This window comes from Caretta caretta, chromosome 4 (genome assembly GCF_965140235.1).
Source record: "Caretta caretta isolate rCarCar2 chromosome 4, rCarCar1.hap1, whole genome shotgun sequence".
NCBI classification, from domain to species: Eukaryota; Metazoa; Chordata; order Testudines; family Cheloniidae; genus Caretta; species Caretta caretta.
In genome coordinates, this window is record NC_134209.1 from 38246258 (window position 1) to 38270427 (window position 24170).

Below are 24170 nucleotides of genomic sequence, written 5' to 3' on the forward strand. Positions count from 1 at the left end.
TCCCCAGTAAGGCTCGGAGAGGCCTCAGGGTTGTGCAACACCTATGTCTTTATTTACTTAATGTTGTCCCACCACCAGTGTCCATCTATATACAAGCTTTACAGGGTTGGTTACCTCCCTCACAGGCAGGGTCAGACTTCAGCCAGCCAGCCAGCCAGCCAGCCAGCCAGCTAGCTTGCTCCCTCCCTCCCTCCCTGACTGACTGACGTCTCCGTTGCCACACACCCCCTTCTGGCTCCCTCCGAGCCTTTATAGCCCTTGGCTTGTCAGGTCAGCAGGTGTTACCAATCAGGCCAGCATCAGGCCTTTTCCATCAGCCCCAATCAGCTTCCCTGGATTGGAGCTGACTGGGCAGGGGCTAATTAGGTGCTTCTGCACCAGCACCCTGCTACAAGGGTCAATTGCTTCATTCTCTGCCATTGGGAGGATTTATCCTGCTGCTTAGAAAGTACAATATCCGGAGATCGTTAAATGTACAACCAAATGTCTATTCTTGCCTTTATTTCAGTTCTCATATGCTTGATACAGGGTCAGGGTTACTTGTATAATAACGAGATTTGCACTTGAGGTGAGTCTAAAATGATCCCGTGATGCACCCCATGAAGCAGCAGAGCTGAAGGTCATTGAACAGCAATGAAACAGAATTTAAGTTGTCACGATTGAGTGGATAATTTATATTTTGTGTTCATACCTTAATCTAACAAAAGGCAAGACGTTACCTATTGGATAAAAACAGCAGGTACCCGATGGCAACACAATACTCCCTTTCTGACTTATGCAAAGTCTATAAGAGCCAGCTATAAACCAATGGAAGAGTGTCCACACAAGGGATTTAACAAACCATTTTTAAAAACCTATACATTTAAACTGGTGCAAATTTTGTATCTAGACCATGTCAGCCTTTGGGAGCGTATGCTTCAAATATGTACAGAGTCTCTGTATTTTCCCCAGTCTTCCCAGAGAGAGCCCTTCTCCAGAATCTCTGTCCACACACTTGGGGTATGTGTACACTGCAATAAAACACCCAGACTAAACAAACCCAGTTTTTTCCATGTCAACACTGCCATTTTATAGCCCTGCAAGCCCAAGTCAGCTGACACGGGTGTTTTATTGCAGAGTAGACATCCCCCTAAGGCCTGATTTTCATGTTGAACACCAGCAGTAACCAGTGACTTCAGAGAGAGCAGCAGGTGCTCAGCACCTCTGAAAAGCTGATCACTTATTTAGGCGTCTAAATATGAATTAAGATGTCTAGCTTCAGGCACCCAAATTCCAAGGCCTTCTGGATTTTATCCCACTGTCAAGCTCTGCTCAGAACTCAGTGACTTCTTTAGGTATTCCACACGCTGCAGGGTTGCGTCCTGGAGCCACGCTTAGCTAAATGGGCAAGTGGACTGCAAGTTGCTGTAACCCAAACGCACATGAGCTACTTCCCCCCCCTTCATTTTTTTGGGGTAGGATTTAGGTCTTATTCTAAAACCAGTTTTGTAAACATAATATTGATACCAAAAAGTACATTTGTACAACATTACAGAATTAAACTATGCTCCCCCTGCCTGAGTTTGCTAGAGCCCTTTCCCCTCCCAGAATACCCCTACAGGGGCCCAGGGAGCTAAGAAACACAAGGGGAGGCAGCAGCATCGGGGGGGGGGGGAGATTTCAGGTTGGGGCCTTCGCCCTTCCCTGCTTCATGTATGTATTTCATCCAAATAGCTGTGCTGCAGGTAATACTGACCCCACCCGTTGAGCAGGCGTATAACAAGGAGTGCACCTTGCCTCTCTCCAAAGGCATAATGCCTGGGTTTCCAGGCCCCACCATTCTGGAGGTGTGTGCTGCCTCCCCCCTCCAGCATGACTCAAGCCGATAAGAGCCATAATTACACCTTAAGGTTCAGGCTATATTCTGGAAAGCCTAGAAATTTTTGAGGTAAGGCTGAACTGCCTGTACCTCGCTCATTCTGCACACAGGATCACATATTTTAAAATTAATATGGAAGTCTAGTCTATAATAGAAGCTAATGACTTGCAAGCTTTCATTTAAATAATTTTAAAAAAAGCTTTTTAAAATTATGGTGCAAGAGTTACACAAAGCCTCCGAAACCTCTGATCATTTCTGAATCCCCGTAACTTAAAAGGCAAACAGATTTTTAAACAAAGTTTTCTTTTTGTTTTCATTTTTATTTTAATTGCTCCAGGCTCTGTAACCTTGTACACTGAATTTTGACCTGAGGTCTTAAAACAAACAAACAAAACTCTCTTAACATGTAGGGGCTTATTATAGGAGATAATCAGAATGGTAGTTGCAGCAGGTTCCACTAATGGTTCTGTTATCATAGAAGCAATAATATGAAATTATTACAACAATATTAATAAAAGCCTCTGATCAGAGACCGAAAGGAAAGCCAGACTTGCAGTAATCCTTCATCTGCAGAGACATTCAACCATAAATACACTCAGCAAGCTGTGCAGAATAATCAGCTGAGTGGGAGAAACAAGGAGGGAGGCAGCCAGGCATCTTGTTCTGACATCAACCACCAGTTTGTCTGGTAACCCCACATACAGCTGTAATCCCACAGGGATCACATGTTCCAAGAGCTGCCTCACTACTGGCAGCAACCCAGGTCTAAATACTCTACTCCTATTTAGTTGCTGTGAGAACAGATTGTTCTGGGGAACATGTATATTCCACAATGGAGGATCAGTGGGAGAACATAATCTTCATTTATCTTTTTTGATACAATTTATTCAGCATGGGCAAAATTCACCCCCTGAACAGAGGGATGGCCAAGGTATGAGCTGGGTAAAACAGAGTTAAAAGCTCCTTGAGATTGGGCATGAACACACCCTTCTATTACCAGTACTGTAAGGATAAGTTAATCACAAGGCCCTCCACACAAGACAAAAGTGGTTCTCATCCTGCCCAGGAGTTTTGGGCTGAGTGGGCAGAGGTGTTTTGTTGCGTATTGTCTGGGTAAGTGTGTGCGTGTGTTGGGTCAGGGTGAAGGGCAAAGGCAGAACACACAGAAACATAGAGGAGAGAGAAACACATACACACACAGGGGAAGACCACAAAAGTCACTGTAGGTGCAGCGAAAAGCATGGCATGGGACCCTGGAAGAAACCTGGGGAGAGGTTATTTGGGTCAGGAGTGCTGCCTGAAAAGAAGCTTGGGTCTGTGAGCAATAGAAACTATTTCTTGTTACTTTGATTCGTACTGCATTCAGAGACACAGGACTTGGTACATTCTTTGTAAATAAAACTGCCGTAAAGAAATACCTGAGGGTATGTCTACATCTAAAACACTGCAGCTGCGCTGCTGTAGCACTTCAGCGTGGACGGTGCTTACGCTGATGGGAGGGGTTCTCGCATTGGCGTAGGTAATCCACCTCCCTGAGAGGTGGTAGCTAGCACAACGGACGAATTCTACTGTCGACCTAGCACTGTCTACCCCGGGGGTCAGGTCAGTCTAGCTACGTCTTTCAGGGGCATGGATTTTTCACACCCCTGAGAGATGTAGCTATGCCGATGTAAGTTCCTAATGTAGATCAGGCCTCAATGTCACCAATTTTTCCTCTGAACTGGAACAACCTATTAGACCCTGAGTTTTTGGCTAGATGCTCAGGTCAGAAGTAGCGATGTACAATATTAAATGGTTAAATGATTAACCGGTAAGTATTAGTCTTACTGTTAACCCAACCTAACTGTTAACGCCTGGTGTGCCGGCCGGAGCGGCTCCAGCCCCTCTCCCTTTAATCGGCTAACTGGTTAAATGATATAATTTTTATTGTTTAAACAGTTAGCTATTTAAATAATATTTACATCCCTAGTCAGAAGGGGTAACAGTACTACTTATGTCTTACTTAAAATCTGATGTAAAGCCCATTGCAGTTATTTAGAAAAAATCCCATTAACTTCAATGGGCTTTGGATCAGGCCCTTAAGCCCTATATTGAGGGTTGAAGTGGGCACAAAGTTGTGCACGGGCCCTCTGCACTGGATCTAACGTGAGCCTAAAGAGGCAACCTAATGAGGAGATTCTCTTAATTCTATTTGTAATTTCCTTTACAGTTAAATATCAACAACTGATTTGGGGCCTTCAGTAGTATCTAAGCTTTGTGTCTAATACACAGTATTGCGATCTCCTAAGTAGATGGAGCAGTTCTTGTGCCAATCCCCTAAAGAGGCTGACTCATTCAGACACAGCCAGTGCTTATAAATGGAAGAGCTGCACTGAGCCTGCTAGAGATTTGAGATTTTGATAAAACCCGTAACTCAGATCTATGAGAGACTTAATTTGATGTAGGAAGTAGAAGGAGACAGTGTACATCTGAGTTCTCCGCTTATTACAATGCCAGGGTTCTGTAATAGAATCCCCTGCTGGTTCCTCTTGGGCACTCAGTGATCCAGATCTGCCCTTCCCACTGACACATCACTGCAGTAATTCATCATGTGCCTATTCCACCAGCTGCAGAAAAGATTTCTGCATGCTTAACAGGAGGAGGCTGAATTCACAGCAAAGCATCACAACAGAGAAAGCAGGTTGCTGCTGTAAAACAGTCACATCATTGTTTAATGGGTCTGTTGTCAACAGTTGATTATAAATAAGATTTTTAAAGGGATGCCTTACCAGACATCATCCAAGTGGAGTCTGATGCTGCCATCACAGAACTCGCTGGCAGTGATTCAGTTTTCCCTGCTGATATTTTGGTAGGATAAACGACAGTATGTTAACCGCTGTTCTTAACACATATTTGTCAAAGAAATAATCAGCAGGAAAGCAAGGGGAAAACTGGAGCTTTTCTGTAAATCTGATGTCTGAGCATCAAGTTTTGCCTACTACTTGTGTCCAATAGCCCTTCGTTTTCTTTTAATGAACTGAAATTTTACATATATCCTCTCTTGATCTCAGGGTGAATTACTACTTATCTTATATACAATCCACATACATTTCAGTTTTTCTACATAGTGCTCTTAATCTCCCTCCCAGCAGGCTAACTAGTTTTGATATTAGAACCACATCAAATAAGCCAAAATGATTGCAAAGTGCAGAGAACATCAAAACCAAAATTATCTGTGTGTAAAAAATGATGTATAGTCAACCATCTCAGTAATTCATGGACACGCTTCAAAAATTGAGGCTACTTTGGTTAAGCATCTTTCAGGCCAAAAGAAACAGTGTGTGTTTCCAGTCAAAATCTTTCTATTTCCAGTAAGAGATTTTAAGCAGAAAACGAAGTGATTTCTGTGGAGCTTACACCTTACACATATACTCACAGGACCAAATTTTAAAAGAGGATTCACTCAGGCGTCTAATTTTGCACCTATAATCAATTGCACATGCAGCTGATTGCAGATGTGAATAAAACCCAGCTTTTACCACCACACCTCAAAAGCACTTTATAAAGGAAGTCAGCATCATTATTCCTCCATTTAACAGATGTGGTATCTGAGGCACAGAGCAAGGAAGTGACTTTTCCAAGGCTACCCAGCAGGCCAATGGCAGAACCAGGTCTCCTGAGGTCCAGTCTAGTGCTCTATCCACTAGGGCATAGTGCAACATCAAAATCCTCAGGGATTGGAATGCCCAATCCCCATTCAAATTAATGGTAAATCATTGTTCAAATAATCAAGGCAGCTTTGAAAATCTCACAGTAAATGTCTAATTGATTGTGCCCCTGGTAGTCAGAGGTCTAAATTCTATTAAGTATAGAATTCTATTATTTATAGACACACTTGATTGTGCTCTTTTGCATCTGTAGTTCACCACAAACAAAAATACCAGAGAGACAAGGTGGGTGAGGTAATATCTTCTACTGGACCAACTTTTGCTGATGAGAGAGACAAGGTCTGGATCTTACACACAGCTCTTGTTTGGGGTGTGGACTGCAGGGCTGATGCAGTAGTTTTGATTTAGTAAAAGCTACTGGGGTTGTCCTCAAATATTAATAAAAGTTAAAGGAGAGTGGCCAAATATATCAATAAACAGAGGGAGAGGGAAAGAGTGCCTTTGGAGGGGAAGAAATATGGTAGACTGAGAAAAAAGTCTATTGCATTCTTTCACAAAGCGCACAGACTTTGTGAGGGCTTTTTCCAAATCTATAATGAAAGGTGACAGCAGCAACAGAAATAGTAGCAGAGATGGGGAGAGCTGTCAAATCTCTGCTGTGTGGATGGGATCAGGGGTTGGCATGGGCAAAATGATTTCCCCAGTTAAAAAGCAATATAAATGTTCTTTTGCAGAACGTCCTCATTTTTATTATTGATCCGGGCTAGTGGTTTTTTAAGGTGAAATTTAAAATTTCATTAGGCCATCTTAAATTATTGCCATTTGTCCTCTGAGACACACTGAAGACGGGGTGGTGGGAGGGAATGAAGCGTAATTGAAAAAGAAAGGTAGTGGCCAATATTCTAATAGACTAGTCTCCATTTTACAGGCAAAATCTGGTCTGTCTTGTGTACTTGTCACAGAGGGAAATGAGGACACAGGAAACATTTTCCCTGCCACACCCCTCCAGTGTGCAAATAAAGATGGTAGAATGCAAGTAATGAAGCCACGATCACCTTTCGTGAAAAATTATGAGGTTTCAAAATTTGTTTCAAAATTTGTTTTCATTCTGCATCAAAACAAGAGCGAGACACCCCAGAATAGCCAATGGAACAGCTATATACTGTCTTATTAATTTGCAGATGCAGTTGGAGGGCAGGGGGATGGATGTAAGAAAGCGTGCTGTGTTTCTTCTCTGCCGAGAGTGGGCATGCAAGAAAGGCCACCCTTCATGTTGTTTCCAATCAAAACCTTAACAGTGAAGCCCCTACTTTGATTATGGGGTTAAATCCCACAGTCCTTAATCAAAGCTCCCACTGATTTAAAGAAAATAAAGGTTGGGTAAGGACTGCAAATATAATCAGGGAACATTTGCTTCTTTGGTAGTAGTCTATACATGGGAATTAATCGGTTAAATTGAACATTTTAATTTCTTGCTCCAAGTGGCAGGGCATTTTATAAGTAAGAAGATCACATAATAAGCACCATCCATTAAGTTGCACACAGGCTGAGGGTGTGTCGGGCGAACAGGGAAAATCATATCTATTGAAATGGTCCTGAATTAAAATATCAGCACCCATTTAAATTCAAATACCCACAGATTTTGAGGCCCTATATCTTTGGGCCTTTTTCGGCTCGGGGCCATCTCTATGTATTAATGTATGTTTTGCTTATGGATATACCACTCACTAGACTTCCCCCTCCTTTCTTTCTCCCCTACTGCTTCAAAATATAAAAGAGGTTTCCAAGCCTGGCCTACTCCAAGATATCAATACTGACCACCACCTGGAACTAAGCTGCACAGACAGGCATGCTTTTCCTCATCAGCATTTCCTCACATGCCAGGAGCCCTACCTATCGGTATGTTTTAGTTCCAGATGGCTGTGCTGCATTGATACCCTTGAGTCAGGAACCTCTATCAAACCGAAAGGAGCCACATTAGTGATTTTTGTGAAGGGCTTTTGACACTTTCTCCCACACTTCAACAGCTTCTGCACTGGGGATATTTTAGCCATGCCTTCTGCAATAACAGCATCTGAATGGCTGGCCAAAATACAGTGAAGGAGGACCAAACACATTAGACTGTTCAATACAAAGGCAAAGCCTGAATTTTGAATATAGAATTTGAAAGTGTAACTGACAAGTAAAAGAGAGGACTGATTTTCAGGCCCAAAGGGTGGGGACTGGGAGTAATAGTTTGGAAATTGTTACGCTTCCCTAGCCTAAATTATCCTATGCTCACTTTGAAGCAGTTAAATCCATTAGATTATAGAACACAGACATAAGGAAAGAAAAAGAAGCTCTGGTGACTTATGCCATTTAAAACTAGACTCAACAACATTTTGGAGAATACACTGGGAAGCCATTGCGCACTGTTGGGGTGCTGGACTACATGACCACATAAATATTTCCATCTTTAAGTTCTATGATAACTTAAAAAAGGAATATTTTAAAGGCCCCAATTCAGTGAAGCTATAATCAAGCTACATAGTGAAGTCCTTTCCTATTTGGTAAAGCACCTAAGCATATGTAAAAAGTGCATCCGTCAGTGTTTTGCTGAAATGGGTCCAAAGTATTATTCTAGCTTTGAAAAGTAATGGTGAAAATGGCACTTTCTTACTCAATAGATCTGCTCAGAGTCACATCTATTTACTTTAGGGACAAAAGCGTGTACTGAATTTAACTCCCTTTTCAGTCAACACAGCTGTGGGAGAGGCAGCTGGATTCTATTCCTGCTTGTTTGTAACAGGGTCAGCCACCACCTGAGTTCCCCCTCATGGCCAGGAGTAGCTCTGCAGCACCCTGCCTCCATTTTCCTCTCAAAGCTCCTTAATAAATGTCACACTGATCTGTTTTGAGCCCGTACTAGAACTGTTTAAAATCTGGGTTTTATTGTTTACATATGGGAATGCTATTCTGGGACCACTCTGATCACTTTACATGGTCATGTCTTGATTATCAACTTTCTTTTAAAAAACAGACAAACAAAAGACCTTATCATTCCACCTCCTCAAAATACAAGTTTGTTCAAATCCAATGCATTGTTTCAAAGCCATCTCTCTCATAAAAATGAAACATTTTAGGGTCTGAGCCACTGGAGAAGGACTTCATTATGGAGAGGTTTACAGTGGAACGAAGTATCTGAGAAGTAAACTTAACAGTTAAGAGAACACCGGCTCTCAAATCCCTAATTCTACCATCAGAACTACATTGTTTGTGCTCTCTACTGTTCCACACTATTGTTCAGAAATGCAGCCTCCAATGGGTTCAGTAGTTGATCAGCAAAAGTTATCACTTACCACTACTAGTTTTGTCATTTTCTTCTCTTATTGATGATGGTGATGTAGTGACCTGTGTTGGTTGTTGTGAAGAGTTGGTCTGGGAAACTGGTTCCCAGGTAACATTTGAAGCAACTGAAAGAAAAAAACATTCAAGTTCTTTATTTTACCTATTTCCCCTACAATATATGTAGCATATCTATCAAATATCTCTAGGCCCACTTGCATTAATATATTTTTTAAAACACCATAATTCATCTAAATCGACAACTTCAGCAATACTGAAAGAACTCCCCTCTCCACACAGAAAACCAACAAACCAGAATACACCACCCATGGTCCCCCTCCCTAATAACTCACTCCATTAAGGAAAAGCCTATCTAAATACATGGGGTGAAATCCTAGCTCCACTGAAGACAATGGCTAAACTACCATTGATTTCAAAGGGGGCTGGATTTCACGCATCAACTTGGCAGCATATGAGGCCTGCTTGCCAAGAGTGCCCCTGTGATATTTGTGGGTTTATCTGGGATTTCCCATTCTGGTGTAGGCAAAGAACTGGAGAGAGAAGATGATGAGAAGGAGTGGCAGACTGGGCAATATGGAGACATTCCTGTGCTGGGTAGTTGAGCAACAAATGGAGTTAAAGAAAACCCGTCAGGAGTTTCAGATGAGCCAGTGCACCGAGAGATAATTCTTGTTTTCCTGGCCAGCAGAACAACAAAGCAATATATTGCAGGCCAATTGCAAGTGCAGCAACAGCTCTTGGAGAAGCTGTTGAGTCCCTCAATAGGGAGTGATAACTAAGTGATGGGCACAGGCCTGGGCAAAATAGGCCCAATGAATGACCCCGATGGCTTTTTGTTTATGTTTGAGAAGGTGGCTTTGGGAGCAGGCTGGGAAAAGACGGTACGGGCCTTCCAGTTAGCTCCCTCTCTCTCAGGAGAAGCTCAAGCTGTTTACATGGCGCTGAACAAGCTGCAGATTAGGATACCGTAAAGGCAGCCATTTTAGATCATATGAGTCCGTTGGCAGAATGAAACAGGCAAAGGTTTCAAGCAGCAAGCTGCACTGCACAAAAAGTATCAGATTGGGCCACTAGGTGGATGAGGCCAGATTGAGCCAAAGAGTGGGGGATATCAGGCCATCCATTATTTTGGAACAGCGATTGCAGAGTCTCCCTGAGGTCACCAGGGTTTGATGCAGAGGCACCAACCCCCTACTTTAGAAGCTGCCGTTAAACTCACTGAGGAGTTCATGGAGGCTGTTGTCCCTAGTAAAACAAACTGTCTCAGGGAGGAAAAGTGGGGAACAACCAATTGTAAGAGGGGGGAGGAAGAAAACCCTGCCCACAATCTGTCAGATTGTTTGTTACCAGTGTTGGGGCTCAAGACATCTGAAGAGGGACTGCCCCAACATGGACTGTAATCTTGCTGAGTTGTGTGTGTGGCTGGAACCTTTGGGAAGCAATCAAAACAAACTTTGGGAAGCAGTCAAAACAAAACAAACACCCACCAACTCCATGAGAGCTGGGAAGGGGGAGGGGGCAATGAGGGCCAAGGGCCTAGTACATTCTGACACAGGGTGCTCATTGGTTAGGAGAGACGGGATGAAGTCCTAATGGATGAAGCCGGGGGAAAGACTGAAACTAACGTGCATTCATGGGGAAGGGAAAGTCTGTCCAGTGGCCAGGATGTCTCTGGAGATTTAGGGAACATTTCGATGGAAGTGGGGTGGATGGACAGGACATAGCCCAAACCTGTGTTAACTGCAACCCCTTTTGAGCCTTTTTCCTTTGAGGAAGAAGAGACATGCCCAGAGAAGCAAATGGCTAGAGGGGGAAGGACTGGAGCACGTGAGACAACAAGAAAGAGGCCAAGAAGCCAAAGGAAGAAACAGGACAGACAAGACAAGAGACAAGCTAAGAACCAAATTCCTGGGGAGAACCCGAAGGTAAAGGGTATGAAAAAGAGGAAGAAGTAGAAGCAGATGAGTTAGATGAAGACGACGAAAGGCAAGGCAAAGAGGTTGAGGGCTGGAGAGATCCAGAAGCAAGGGCAACAGCTTATTGAAATCCAGGGTAAGCTGGGTGATATTGTAGATGGGGAGACTTCAGAAGTGGGCAAAAAGTCTGATGCGGAAAAAGGTTGCCCATGGTGTGAAGACAGATGGGCAGACACTGAGAGCAAGAGGCTACCCCTCCATCAAAATGTACCTTTTACAGATGGAAAATGGAGAGGGTGCCTATAAAGATGTTAGAGAGCCAGTTTAAAGAAATCTTGCATGTTGGGGGGGGGGGGGGGGGAGGGGAGGAACGGGACAGCAGCCCTAGAGGAAAGAAAGTGCCCAGGGAGGAAACATTTTTTTAAAAGGGGCGAAGGGGAGGTAGCCTACGACTGGCTCACATGGGCCAAATTGGGAGATAATTTATTAGGACTTGATGATTAAACTGTTAAAGGGATTCAGGTCATCGGCTGGGACTGTTAAATGGGAGAGAGGGAGGCTGAAAGAAGGGCAAAGAAGCTCAGGATCTTAGAGAGTTGAGACCTCTTGTTCCCCCACTCTGTGCCATCGGGGTATGTTGAAGCTTGGAAAAAGCCTTAAGGTGATGGGACATGAAGTATATAAGACATAAATGAAGTACACTGTGGTGAATTTACGTGTGTGTGTGTGAGGACTGCTTGCAAAGGGAAATCCAAGGTGAGGAGCCCATTCTGAGAGACTCACACTGATTTTACACCTAATGTAACACCGCAGAATTCATTGCAGCTGCTCATAATCAGAATCAGGCCCTTGATGTTTACTGAAGTGAAAGATTTACTGTTGGCTAGGGCAAGGCATATTGCAGACTATAACTTTGACAATGTAACTCAATTCCAGCTAGCTATGTTACCACCTGTTATTTCAACCTTAGGTCTCTCTGGAGCACTCTGGAACACAGACTGCCAACTGTACTGGATTTTATGATCCAGTTATGATCCAGTATAGACTGCCAACTGTACTGGATTTTATGATCCAGTTATGATCCAGTACAGACTGCCAACTGTGCTGGATTTTATGATCCAGTTATGATCCAGTACAGACTGCCAACTGTGCTGGATTTTATGATCCAGTTATAATCCAGTACAGACTGCCAACTGTGCTGGATTTTATGATCCAGTACAGACTGCCAACTGTACTGGATTTTATGATCTGAGAAATTTTCCTCATAGGGGGTCCAATAGTGAAGTCCTTAGGCAAAATTTCAATGAGAATATATCTCATTGATACTTTTAGCTGACTAGGGACTGAATAAAGACTTCAGGAGTGGACCCGGCATTGGAAAGACTCCAGGTAAGAAGGGAAAAGGAAATATGTTAAAATGGGTTACAGTGAAAAGCAGTATGTTTCTTAGATGGGGGGGGGGGCGCAGTTCTGCTCTCACAGACACTGATGTAAATCAGAAGTAACTATTTGCTTCAGTGGAGATATGACTTTTGATTTACATTGGTGAGAGAGCAGAATTAGACCCAGTGTTTGCACATATGTTAATAGATAAAAACGTTATTAGGATTGCAAAATTAAGCCCTCAAAATTTAGGAAATGCCAAAATTAAGGTTGCCAATACAACCTTAATTCATCCCCCCTTGTGCATATGCATTATGATGCAGTCTTTAATTGCATGATCACATCATATTTTTTCCACAGAACTCCTGTGTCATTCAGCGCATATGCTGGATTTGTGCTAGGGACAAACCAGAGCTATGTAGTGAAGGAAATTGTTGTCCGTGGGACCCCTGCTTCATTTGTTGCAGAAGTTGAAAGGTGTGTAGTGGATGAGGCAAGCATTCGCAGGAAGAGAAAGGATGGTCCCATGGTTAAGACAGCTGAATGTTGCTCTGGAAACTGGATTCTATCCCTGTCTCTGCCAGAGTTCTTGTGTGATGGCAGGCAAATCACTTAAACTAAACTTTTTACAGGTGGTCACTAATTGTGTGTTTCTCATTTACTGGCTGCCCAACTCTAGACCCTGTAGTCCAATTTGCAGAAGTGCTGAGTGCTCATAGCTGCAACTGAATTCAGTGGGAGCTGTGCTCAGACATATGAAGTGCTGCAAGATGTTAAGAACTCTGAAAAGTCATGTCCGAGACAGCTCAAATTGGGTACACAAAATTAGTGGATATTTTGACCTTAATCTCTCTGTGCCTCAGCTCCCACATCTGTAAAATACGAATAACAACACCCCTTCCTCTCACATAACAGCTGTAAAGATAAATGAGTAAATGACTGTGAAGCCCTCAGATTCTATAAGCCCTCAGATTGCCAGAGAAAAGCTGATAAGGAAATTAATAATTCTGTCTTCAGAGCATGATTTCAATCGTGTGCATGGGGCCATACATTGATCAATGAGGATAAAAGAAAATATTGAAAAACTGCTCATCAGTTGAGCAATATCCATCCTGTGCAACAAATGAGGCAGGGATCCAGTGGGAAAAAATAGTATGCAATCATGTAATTAAAGACTGTATCATAATGCATACGCACAATGGGACTGAATTAAGGTTGCATTGCAGCTTGGAGGAGTTCAGCACAATTTTCTACTGACATTTATATCCAAAAGCAAAAAATAAATAAATCTTCTTTTAAATGCATGCCCAAGTTTGTGGTGTAGAGGATCTCTCTCATTGTCTTACATGCACAGCAGGTGACAGAGACCTCTGAATCCCAGGCAAAGTGAAAACCTTGGAAGCTTACCTGAGACATCTGTACTACTGTTTGTAGTAATGGTTGAATCACTGGAAACTGAAAAGTAATATAAAGGATTGTGTTAGTGCAGCCATCTTCCAGGTCTGTTTGGTGCTAAAATATGAAAGTTAATAATGTGCACACAAAGCATTTGTAACATTTAGGATCACAATGCTTTCCCTTATGTTTCCAAAGATGTGCAGGATTTAGCTATACCACTTACATTCACACCAAACTGAAATTAGTGGGAGCTGCATGGCTAATCACATGGAAAGCATAGGGGTTTCTGTTGGAAGCCCTGGTGGTATAGAGAGAAGTTAACTGGTGAACCATTGATTTGCTAATTTTTCCTGAAGATGTATAAAAAAGATGAATATAAACTGCATGGATTAGAACAGAGGTGCCCAAGTTTTTCAGGCGACTGCAGTTTTACCAGAGTATGACCTTGGCCCACCACTTCCTATTCAATTGTTCATGCTCTAACTCACAATGGAGTGATAGGTACACTCAGCTATAGGCCTTGTCTATGTTTGAAAGACCTACTGAAGGCACAGTTTAGGCTGGCAAAAGTGTTCTCTTGCTGGTATGGTTTATACCAGTTCCCCAACCAAAATAAACTCTAATGGTAAATGTAACTATTGTTACACTAGTCAAACTCCTAACCCATATAATTACACTAGCAGAAATTTTAGGTATAGGCCAGCCTTAGTCTCATAAACAGGCCATGATTTATTGTTTAGAGCATGGTCAAAGGAATGGGAGACAAGCAACAATGCATGGGTGTGCAGCACGTGTCTTGTGTCATCATCTACACCAGTGCAAAGACAACTCTTGGGAGATTATTCCAAGAAATGGTGCTTTTCTTAAAGCACCAGTGGCTGGAACCAGGTAATTTTGTGAAAATCTCAGCTTTCATCACAAAAAGTTTCTAGCTTCCATGGTTGTGGAGAAACGGTTGTGGAGAACATGACCCAAGTGCACACTAAAGGCTCAGAAATTAGAAGTCAAATTTAAAGAAACCCCAAATTTATATATTTTTTAAATCTTCTGATTTTTAAATCTGTTTTTTTCGCTTGAGTCATGATTTTTGCACACTGGGGCTGGCAATGTGACTGCAGCGTGGGTGTAAAACAGTGCTACATCAGGATGGCAGGGTTTTGACCCACCCCATACGGCTGCCAATGACTTCACAAGGTGCAGGGCGGCAGACAATCAGGGCCATGATAATCAAGTCTGAGGTGGAAGAGATCAGCTTCATTAGTGAATAGAATCAGCAGAGAGGCACAAAATCATCACACAGTGTGACACCCTGACATTTGGCTTTGCATCATGATATACTGTGGTGATGTATGATATACTGTGGTGATGCATCCGATGAAGTGAGCTGTAGCTGACGAAAGTTTGTGCTCAAATAAATTTGTTAGTCTCTAAGGTACCACAAGTCCTCCTTTTCTTTTTGCTATTATTATGTGTCTCCATTCATAGTACTCTGATGTCGTCCCCCTGTATTGGCTGCTGGGTAGACCAGTCAGCTTTGTTCCCTTTGCTCAGCACACTGCACTCTCATTTGCATTTCTGAGACCAGCCAGAGTGAGAGAGCTGAGATATGACCTGTAAAGTATTAGCTGATTAGAAACCAGAGGAATCTGTGTGCTCTATACCATACTACATATACGTGAATGGTATATTAACAAAGCTGGCCTAAAATAGCAGAGTCATTCTTTCCTTGCCCATATTTCATACTAGGGCAACAAACCTCTGGTTTGACACCCCCTTGTCTATTAATCTAGTCTTTGCTTTGTAAAGTGTGCAGTATATGGTATGAAGTATACTTTGCTAATAATTTGCTAACACAATCTGCTTGAAGAAAGCCATGGTCACCAATTCACATTTCTGGACGATGCTAATCTCGGTTTTTCTTTTCAAGGTCTCCAAACAATGACTTCTTCTGAAGAAAGGTTCCTATTCCCCCAATTTTTTCATAGCCAGAAGTGCATCCTTTCACTTTACGGAGACAACTATCAAGCAAGCTGGAGTATGGAAACAGCCTTAGAGATCTTGGAGGGAGGGGGTCAGACATGGGGCTTTTAAAAATATAAGGAGGGCTTAATTTTTCACCTTATTTTATCATTTATATTTGTGCCAAATGCATGCAAAATGATAACAGTGTGATTTCGTAATATTTCGTGCCCACTTGGCACAGCTGTAAATGGCAACACAAGACTCATTGTATGGTCTTAAGAGGTGGTTCCCCCTCTCTCCCCTACTATTAGTGATATCTGGCCATATCTGAATTGATGGGCTAGAAATAAAAGACTCTACAAACCCTTGAGCCTCACAGTCCTCCCCTGCACCCCCAAGTGTTTACCATTTTGTGACTAGGTTCAAGCTGCAGCATATGGTGCTAGCTCATTGCATTACCTTGCTATGCACAGATTCTTTCATCTGAGCTGCAAGGCAATAAGGGAAGTATAACCACTAAACTTTCAACATAGTGCACAGGCTTTGTAGCCTAGCAACTACTCTTAATGTTAACAGGATCAAATAGCATAATATCTGTGCACCTCTTTGAAAGTGCAGGGTAAAGCACTCTATGTAGGATGCAGTCACTGTGTCAATACTCTCTGATTTCCCTTGACATTTTCCTCTTGGTCACTCAGTGAAACAGTTCTGCCCTTCCCACTGATACATTACTGATCTAAAACATTAGTTGGCAATGGGAAATCATCATCAAATGGTATGTTTATCACGGGGTTCCACCTGGATCAGTACTAGGCCTGATACTATACAACATTTTCATCAATGATCTGAAAGTAGGTATATCATCACAGCTGATAGAATTTGTGGATTGGTGTTATGATGGGGCCAGAGCAGTCATACAGAGCTATTGGGATGACATGATAAACTGGGTCCATTTGGATAAAATGCATTTTAATTAGGGCTGTCAAGCGATTAAAAAAATTAATCGTGATTAATCGCATGATTAAAAAATTAATTGCGATTAATTGCGCGATTAATCGCACTGTTAAACAATAATGTGTCTGTTCTAAACAGATTATAAAAAAGATTATAAAAGGATGTAGTCTTACCTGGAGTGGACTGAATGTTCTTGGTTGTTGGAGTACTGAACTGGAGTGTGTATCCTAGAAAGCAATAACTTAGAAAAGGATTTATGGGTCATAGTGGTCAAGCAACTCAGCATGAGCTTCCAGTGCAATGCCATGGTAAAAAGAGCGAATACGATCCTTGGATGTATAAACAGGGGAGTAGTAAGTAGGGAAGTTATTTACTTCTGCATACAGCATTGGTGAGACCAAAACTGGAATAGCATAAATAGTTCTGGTGTCCACATAGTAAAAAAGATTGAAAAATTGGAAGAGTGCATTACAAAGCCACAGAAGTGGTTCGAGGACTGGAGAAAATGCCTTAAAGTGAGAGATTTAAAGAGCTTATTAAAAAGAAAGTTGTGTGGTGACTTGATGATAATGTGTAAACGCCTTCCCGGGAAGAAAATACCAGTTACTAAAGAGCTCTTTAATCTAGCAGAGAAGGGCATAAGGACAGTGGTGAGCTGGAGCCGCTTCACACCGGTTTGCTGGAACTGGTTGTTACATTTAGAAGCTTTTTTAGAACTGGTTGTCCCGTGAGGGACAACTCACGGGACAACCGGTTCTAAAAAGGCTTCTAAATTTAACCATCAGCCAAAAGTGGTGCCTTAGGCGCCGACTCCGTGGGTGCTCTGGGGCTGGAGCACCTACGGGGAAAATTTGGTGGGTGCAGAGCACCCACTGGCAGCTCCCCTCGTCCCCGTCCCCAGCTCACCTCCGCTCCTCCTCCGCCCCTGAGTTACGTGCCGCCCCACTCTGCTTCTCTGCCCCCCCCCGGCTTTCCGCGAATCAGCTGTTCGCGCGAGAAGCCTGGGAGGGCTGAGAAGCAAGCAGCGGCTTTGCGCTCAGGCCCAAGGAGGTGTAACAGAGGTGAGCTGGGGCGGGAGGGCGTGAGGAGGGCCGCCCGCACCGCAGCAGGTAACCTGGGGGGGCGTGCAGGAGAACCGCTCCCCTCCCCAGCTTGCCTCCGCCTCCCTGGGCCTGAGTGCGAAGCCGCCACCTGCTTCTTAGCCTCCCCTCCCGCCCCCGGGGGGGGTGGGGGCGGAGAAGCAGAGCGGGGCGGCGCATTCAGGGGAGGAGGTGGAGCCGGAGCGGAGGTGAGCTGGGGCCGGGCACGGGGCGGGGAGCTGCCGGTTGGTGCTCTGCACCCACCAAATTTTCCCCGTGGGTGCTCCAGCCCTGGAGCACCCACAGAGTTGGCGACTAAGGCGCCACTTTTGATGTGATCGGTGGGGGGAACGGCCACTCCCCCTGCTCCCCGCCTAGCTACCCTATCCTGCCCCTAGGAGCCAGAGGGACCTGCCAGATGCTTCCTGGGAGCAGTCCCAGGTAAGCACCGCCGGGACTCCCCACCTTGCCCCCCAGCAGGTCCCTCCAGCTCTTAGGGGTGGGGTGGAGTGGGCACCTACTACGGTGGCCCACAAGACCCTCCTGCCTGGTTCCGGGGGCATTCAGGGGACAGGGGAGGGGGGGTGAATGGCGAAGGGGTCCAGGGGGGAAGGCACGACCCCCTTGTGGGGTGAGGAGGGAACCGGTTGTTAAGATTTTGGCAGCTCATCACTGCATAAGGAGAAGCAAAGGCTGGAAGCTGAAGCCAGACAAAATTCAAATGGGAAATAAGGCCACATTTTTAAACAGTAAGGGTGATTAATCATTGAAACAAGCTACCAAGGGAAGCATCTACTGATGTCTTCAGATCAAGACTGGATGCTTTTCTGGATAATATGCTTTTGCCAAACACAAAGGATTGGACTCAATACAGGGGTATCTGAATGAAATTTAACAACCTGTACTATACATTAGGTCAGATTAAAAGATCTAATGGTCCGTTGTTGCCTTAAACTTCAAGAATCTATGAAATATCATTGATTAATGTGTCTGTTCTAAACAGATTATAAATAAGATTGTGAAAGGATGTACTCTTACCTGGAGTCGACTGAATGTTGTTGGATGTTGGAGTCATAGATGACTTTTCTTTTGCTGATATTTTGATAAAAGAAACACTGTTAGTCAGTTAACCACCGTTCTGAACAGATGTCTGTCAAAGGAATAATCAATAATCAAACAAGGAAGGAAAAGTGGAGTCCTTCTGCAGAGCAGCTCTCTTTGAGCAGCTGGTAATACTTTCCTTTGATGGTTTATGGATTAACCTTATCTTTTAAAAACTGCCAATTGTTCTGTGCATTTTGTGATTCCAAGAAACATTTGATCTCTTTTGGAGTGTGTTTTCTAATAGCCTCCTTAAATACTCCTCCAAATTTTGCAAGTGTATCTATTTTGTGCATTCAGTGACCTGCAAAGAGATACCGCTGCAAATTTTGCTTGCATAATTAAGAAGTGTGTTTCAAACTTTGACCTCATATCTTTTCTTTTAAAATGTCATAGTTACATTTGTGTAACAGCTACTAAACTACTAAAATTGTAGCAACTAACTACGGGGTGTTGAATATGTAGTCCTGGACATATCCTGATCTGCTCTAAGTGGGCTGTCTTCCTGAATTCCATTCTGGGTGTAGAAGCTTGGCTTCTTGTATTATGGTCAGACAAGTAATTGAATGAGAGTCCTTGGGAAAAGCCAGGTAGGAAGCATTCAGAAGAAAACTTTTTATTTGCCGGACTCTTCTCTTTGAACAACTTCCCAGTAGGGTGCACACTGGCACTATGCTACTGGAATTATCATCATTCAAATGAGATGTAAAACATTAAGTAGTGAAAAATCTCACAGCACTCTTCAGGAAAGCAAGGATATTAACTTAACTTCAGCATTCTGGCCAAATCCCAAGGTGGATATAATCTGCCTACCTGAAATTCCCTCTTTCATTCAATATCACATTCTTCTTTTCCTCTCCTTAAGATGTTGTGTAGTTTTACAATATGCTTGGGAAACATTTATCACTTTTCACCAAAAAATTGACTGCCTTTCAATGACAGTACATAAGGCCAAATTCTGCCCACACACACACACACGCCTTTCTTAATAGGAGTGTGTGCATGTGTCTGTCAGTCTGTATCTAATGGTAAAATTAGTCCAATAATTTATATAGAAACTATAATTTGTAAAATGCCCTGGGATCCATCTCCAGGAAAGGGTCTATATGTGATACAAGATAATCACCATTAAAAAAGTATTACAGTCAGAAGATATTGTAATATCCAAAGATATATCCAAAGATGAAACAGTATATTAAAATATACCCACTATAAAAACTAAATGAGAATGATAAACTTGATCCCCTTTTATAAGTCAAAATTTATTGTAGTCACTACCCTTAAATTACCACGATGCCCTTGGGATATGGCAGTCAGGGGAAGGCCATTTAAAAAAAGAAAGTCTACACATCAGTATATAATTTAGACAATACCACTGTGCAATTTATTGCAGATCAGCACTAGTATTAAAAGTGTACCACCACTTTAAGTGCTAAACACAAATGCAATCCCAGCTTTCTTTAGCTAAAGTAACATTTAAGTGGTTGCTTGCTTCAGCCAACTCCCAAATGTACAGAGCAGCTCATCCTGCCCACGTTCCTCTCCACCCCACCTTCTCTCTGACTAAATATAGTTAGTCAGTGCCCAGCCCCTGACTTCCCATGGCACATCCCTTTTCTAGGGTGACTCATTGCTTGCCTACAGTTGGCTCTGCCTTGATACTTTACAGGTCCCCACACTAAAGGCAGATAGCTGTGGTCTCTTGTTTAATTAGAATTACAGGTTAACTCCTTCCCTCCTGAACTTCTGGGTGGGGTCAGAACAGTTCATCACATACCTCAATGTTTTTTTAAAAAATACTGAATAACTAATCTAAACTCTCTCTGGTTGCTTGCTGTGGTATGTTCTCATGAGTGAATAAAACAGGCTTGCTGAAGTCAACAAAATGCAACTGTGGCAAGATATATTTATTTCACTTTGCTACACCACCATTATTTTAAAAAATTTCAGTAGGAGGACAACTGAATACAATTATACAAAATCCAAACAGGTTTAAAGACTATATAAAACAGAGAAATAGGTAACTAGCCCTATTAATATTGGTTTCTAGATTTATGCCTACAATTAGAAGAATAAGTGAGACGTATGATGACCATTTTGGTGTTCATTAAAAATACATCAGTGAAGTGAGTTGCCTAGCACAACAGTAGTTTGACCTTGTGCATAGTGTACTTCTCACTGAAAGCCAAAAAGGAATTAGGTCCTTATGAACAGTCTTGACAGAGGATCTAGGAAGCTTGACTTTACATGTGAGGCTACAAAATAGATGTATGCACGGTTCTGAGCTGGCATGTTTTGAGTATAGGAACCCTAATGTGTTGATAGTGTCAGTGGTAACAAACTGATTTAAGACTATAATTTAAGTATGGCCACACTGATATAGAACAAAGGAGTATCTAGCCCAGACTATCTAGCCCAGAAAACCTATATCTCATCTGTGATGGGGCATACAAACCCCACACTGGAAAGGAAGGGGTTAAAAAGCTGCTCTGGCCCCATCACACCTGAAAAACATGAACAGGCTGGAGAAGGCGCTTAAAAGGGGAGCAGAGCATCTCAGGAGGTGGCAGACAGTGGAGGTAAAGAGATTTACAATCGGAGCTTCTGCGAAGGAGCACAGCAGGAGTTCCTGAGGTCTGGTTATAAGGATTTGGTCAAGTCCTTGAAGGAGGAAGTCACACCTCTCCAAAGGACTTTATCTTTGAGTTCAGCAAATAAATGATTTTATTCACTGGGAAGAGAGGGGCTGGTAGGAAGTGATCCAGGGAAGCAGAAGTATAGCACTTTGGGGTGCAGGACTTAGCTGCTTACCACTGGGCCCTTGAATGGAACCTGGTGGAGAGGCTGTGTTCACATACCACTCCCTAGGGAGTGCCAAAGACAAAAGTCAACCCTTGGTATGGGGAAATCTAGTTTAGGGAAGGCCCTGAAAACAGAAGAATCTGGACCATGAGACCCTGACCCAAAGGAAACCGGGAGCCCCTTGCCTCAGAGGACTACTCCATTGCTGGACTTTTTATATACCCAAAAGAGGCAGATGCAAATGAGTGATCTGGCCTGAGGGATGAATTCATGCTTGACTTCAGATTCACCATAGCCCCAAGCATGCATGCTCCTACAGCTGTACGTAAGCACCTGTCAGCTCTTTGAAAATGCTTACCTGTCCTCCCCGCGTCAGCAGTAATCCCTAATATAGCCAGCGGTGGGAGCATCTCATGCTTACAGGGCAGCAACTTCCTCACTCAAGCTTCTCTTGTTTGTGTTCCCCTGCCACTAAATGCAGCCATGTGACCTATGGCTATGGAATTCTCAAGCCTGGGCAGCATGTTCATAGCATGGTCCCTGAGCAGCTTGTAACGTCTGTCAAGGAAAGGATAGAGAAGATGGAGCTGCTAGGATGCGGAGTCAAAAAATAATGAAAGAGCCAAAAGGACTAAAAATAGAACAGAAAGAGGGGGAAAAGAGGGGGGAAATAACAGGATGGTAAAAGAGGACAGAGGAAGGACAGGAGAGGTAGACAAAAGAACAGAGGAAATGAGATGCAACAGAACTGTGTTGGGACATGATGCAGAGGGATGTGAAGGGAACGGGAACACCCATCTGCCAAAACAAGCCAAAGGGGGTTCCTGCAAAAATAGTTAGGAACCATTGTATCCAGTGATGGAACAACTCAGCAGAAATAAACAGTTGTGTAAATCAACAAAGTTTCTTCTTCATGTGCTTATTATAAAATAAGAAAGTAAAATACTTTCACAAGCATAAAGTAAACACAAATTCCAGTATGGGGTTCAACCTACCGCCCTATTGTCTTAAAAATGTTCTCTCCGTTTTGTTTCAATCTTCACTAAAAAAATAAATTGTGAATAGATACTTAACATAATTTATATTAACAACAAGGGGGAAGGAACACAAGCCAAAGTAGGGAACAAACAGGTTAAAGAGTATTTAGAGAAATTAGATGTATTCAAGTCGGCAGGGCCTGACAAAATTCACCCTACGATACTTAAAGAATTAGCGGAAGACATCCCGGATCCATTAGCAATTATCTTTGAGAACTCATGGAGGACTGGGGAAGGGCAAACATAGGACCTATCTTTAAAAAGGGAAACAAAGAGACCCTGCAGAATTATAGACCAGTCAGGCTAACTTTGATACTTGGAAAGATACTAGAACAAATTATTAAACGATCAATTTGTAAGCACAGAGAGAATAACCACCAACATGGATTTGTCAAGAATAAATCATCCAAAACCAAACTACTTTCTTCGGTTTACAGTGTTACTGGCCCAGTGGATGTGGTGAAGAGGTAAACATGATATACCTTGATTGTAGTAAAACTTTTGACAGAGTCTAGTTTGCACACTCTCATAAGCAAACTGTAGGGATATGTGAGCTAGGTGAAATCACAATAAGGTGGGTGCACAACTGGTTGAAAAGACCACACTCAAAGAGCAGTTATCAATGGTTCACTGTCACACTGGGAGGATGTAACGAGTGAGGTCCCACAGGGGTCTGTCCTGGGTCCAGCATTATTCGACATTTTCATTAATGACTTGTATAATGAAGTGGAGAGTATGCTTATAAAATTTTCAGATGACACTAAGATGGGAGAGGTTGCAAGCACTTTGGAGAACAGGATTAGAATTCAAAATGACCTTGACAAATTGAGAATTGGTCTGAAATCAAGAAGATGAAATTGAACAAGGACTAGTGCAAATTATTTAACTTAGGAAGGAAAAATCAAATGCACAACTACAGAATGGGAAATAACTGGTGAGGTGGTAATACTTTAGAAAGGGATCTGGGGTTTATAGTGAATCACAAATTGAATATGAGTCCACAATATGATGCAATTGCGGAAAAGGCAAATATTCTGTGGTGTATTAACAAGAGCATTGTATATAAGACACAGGAGGTAATTGTCCTGCCAGCACTGGTGAGCTCAGCTGGAGTAGTGTGTCCAGTTTTGGGTTCCACATTGGACAAATTGTAGACAGTCCAGAGGAAAGCAACAAAAATGAAAATGTTTGGAAAACCTGATCTATAAAGACAGGTTAAAAAAATCTAGGTACCTTTAGGGGGGAAGAGGGAAACTTGATAAGTCTTCAAATATGTTAAGCACTGTTATAAATAGGACTGTGATCAATTGTTTTCCATGTCCACAGGTTACTCTAAATTCACTGATCAATGTATGTCTACACTGCAGCGAGCCACCCAGCCCAGACAGACAGACTCATGCAGGCTTGGCATGATCTAAAAATAGCCATGTGGACATTGTAGCACTGGCAGAGGCTTAGGCTACCCACCCAAGCTCAGATACATGGGTCATCAGTATTGCAAGGCTGATCTCCATTTCCCCGAAGTCTGGAGTTGTTTGGAGCCTTGTTTTTGGTGCAGAGCCATCTCTAAAGATATTACCCAAAAGGTACTCATTGAGCCAATACAGATCACAGAATCTTTTCAGCATAATTTCCTCGCAGTACACCTCATGTTTAATTGAATAATATAGATAATAATAATTGTGGAC

The 24170-nt window shown here is 42.8% G+C and overlaps 1 protein-coding gene across 6 annotated transcripts in view; it reads right to left on the reverse strand.

The window, feature by feature from the left end:
* EMCN (endomucin) overlaps positions 1 to 24170 on the reverse strand; it is an 84412-nt gene that overhangs the window by 39992 nt on the left and 20250 nt on the right. For 5 of the 6 annotated variants that reach the window (XR_007356314.2, XR_012668052.1, XM_048847493.2 and 2 more), the window contains exons 2-6: positions 18581 to 18634; positions 16637 to 16690; positions 13557 to 13604; positions 8844 to 8957; positions 4627 to 4695 (exon numbers count right to left, since the gene is read on the reverse strand). Coding sequence is in view for 3 of the 6 variants with exons in the window: in XM_048847493.2 (XP_048703450.1) it covers positions 4627 to 4695; positions 8844 to 8957; positions 13557 to 13604; positions 16637 to 16690; positions 18581 to 18634 (339 nt within the window). In the remaining 3 variants the exon portion in view is untranslated. Of the gene's footprint in view, positions 1 to 4626; positions 4696 to 8843; positions 8958 to 13556; positions 13605 to 16636; positions 16691 to 18580; positions 18635 to 21803; positions 22004 to 24170 lie in introns of all 6 variants that reach the window. The other variant, XR_007356315.2, reaches the window with a different exon arrangement.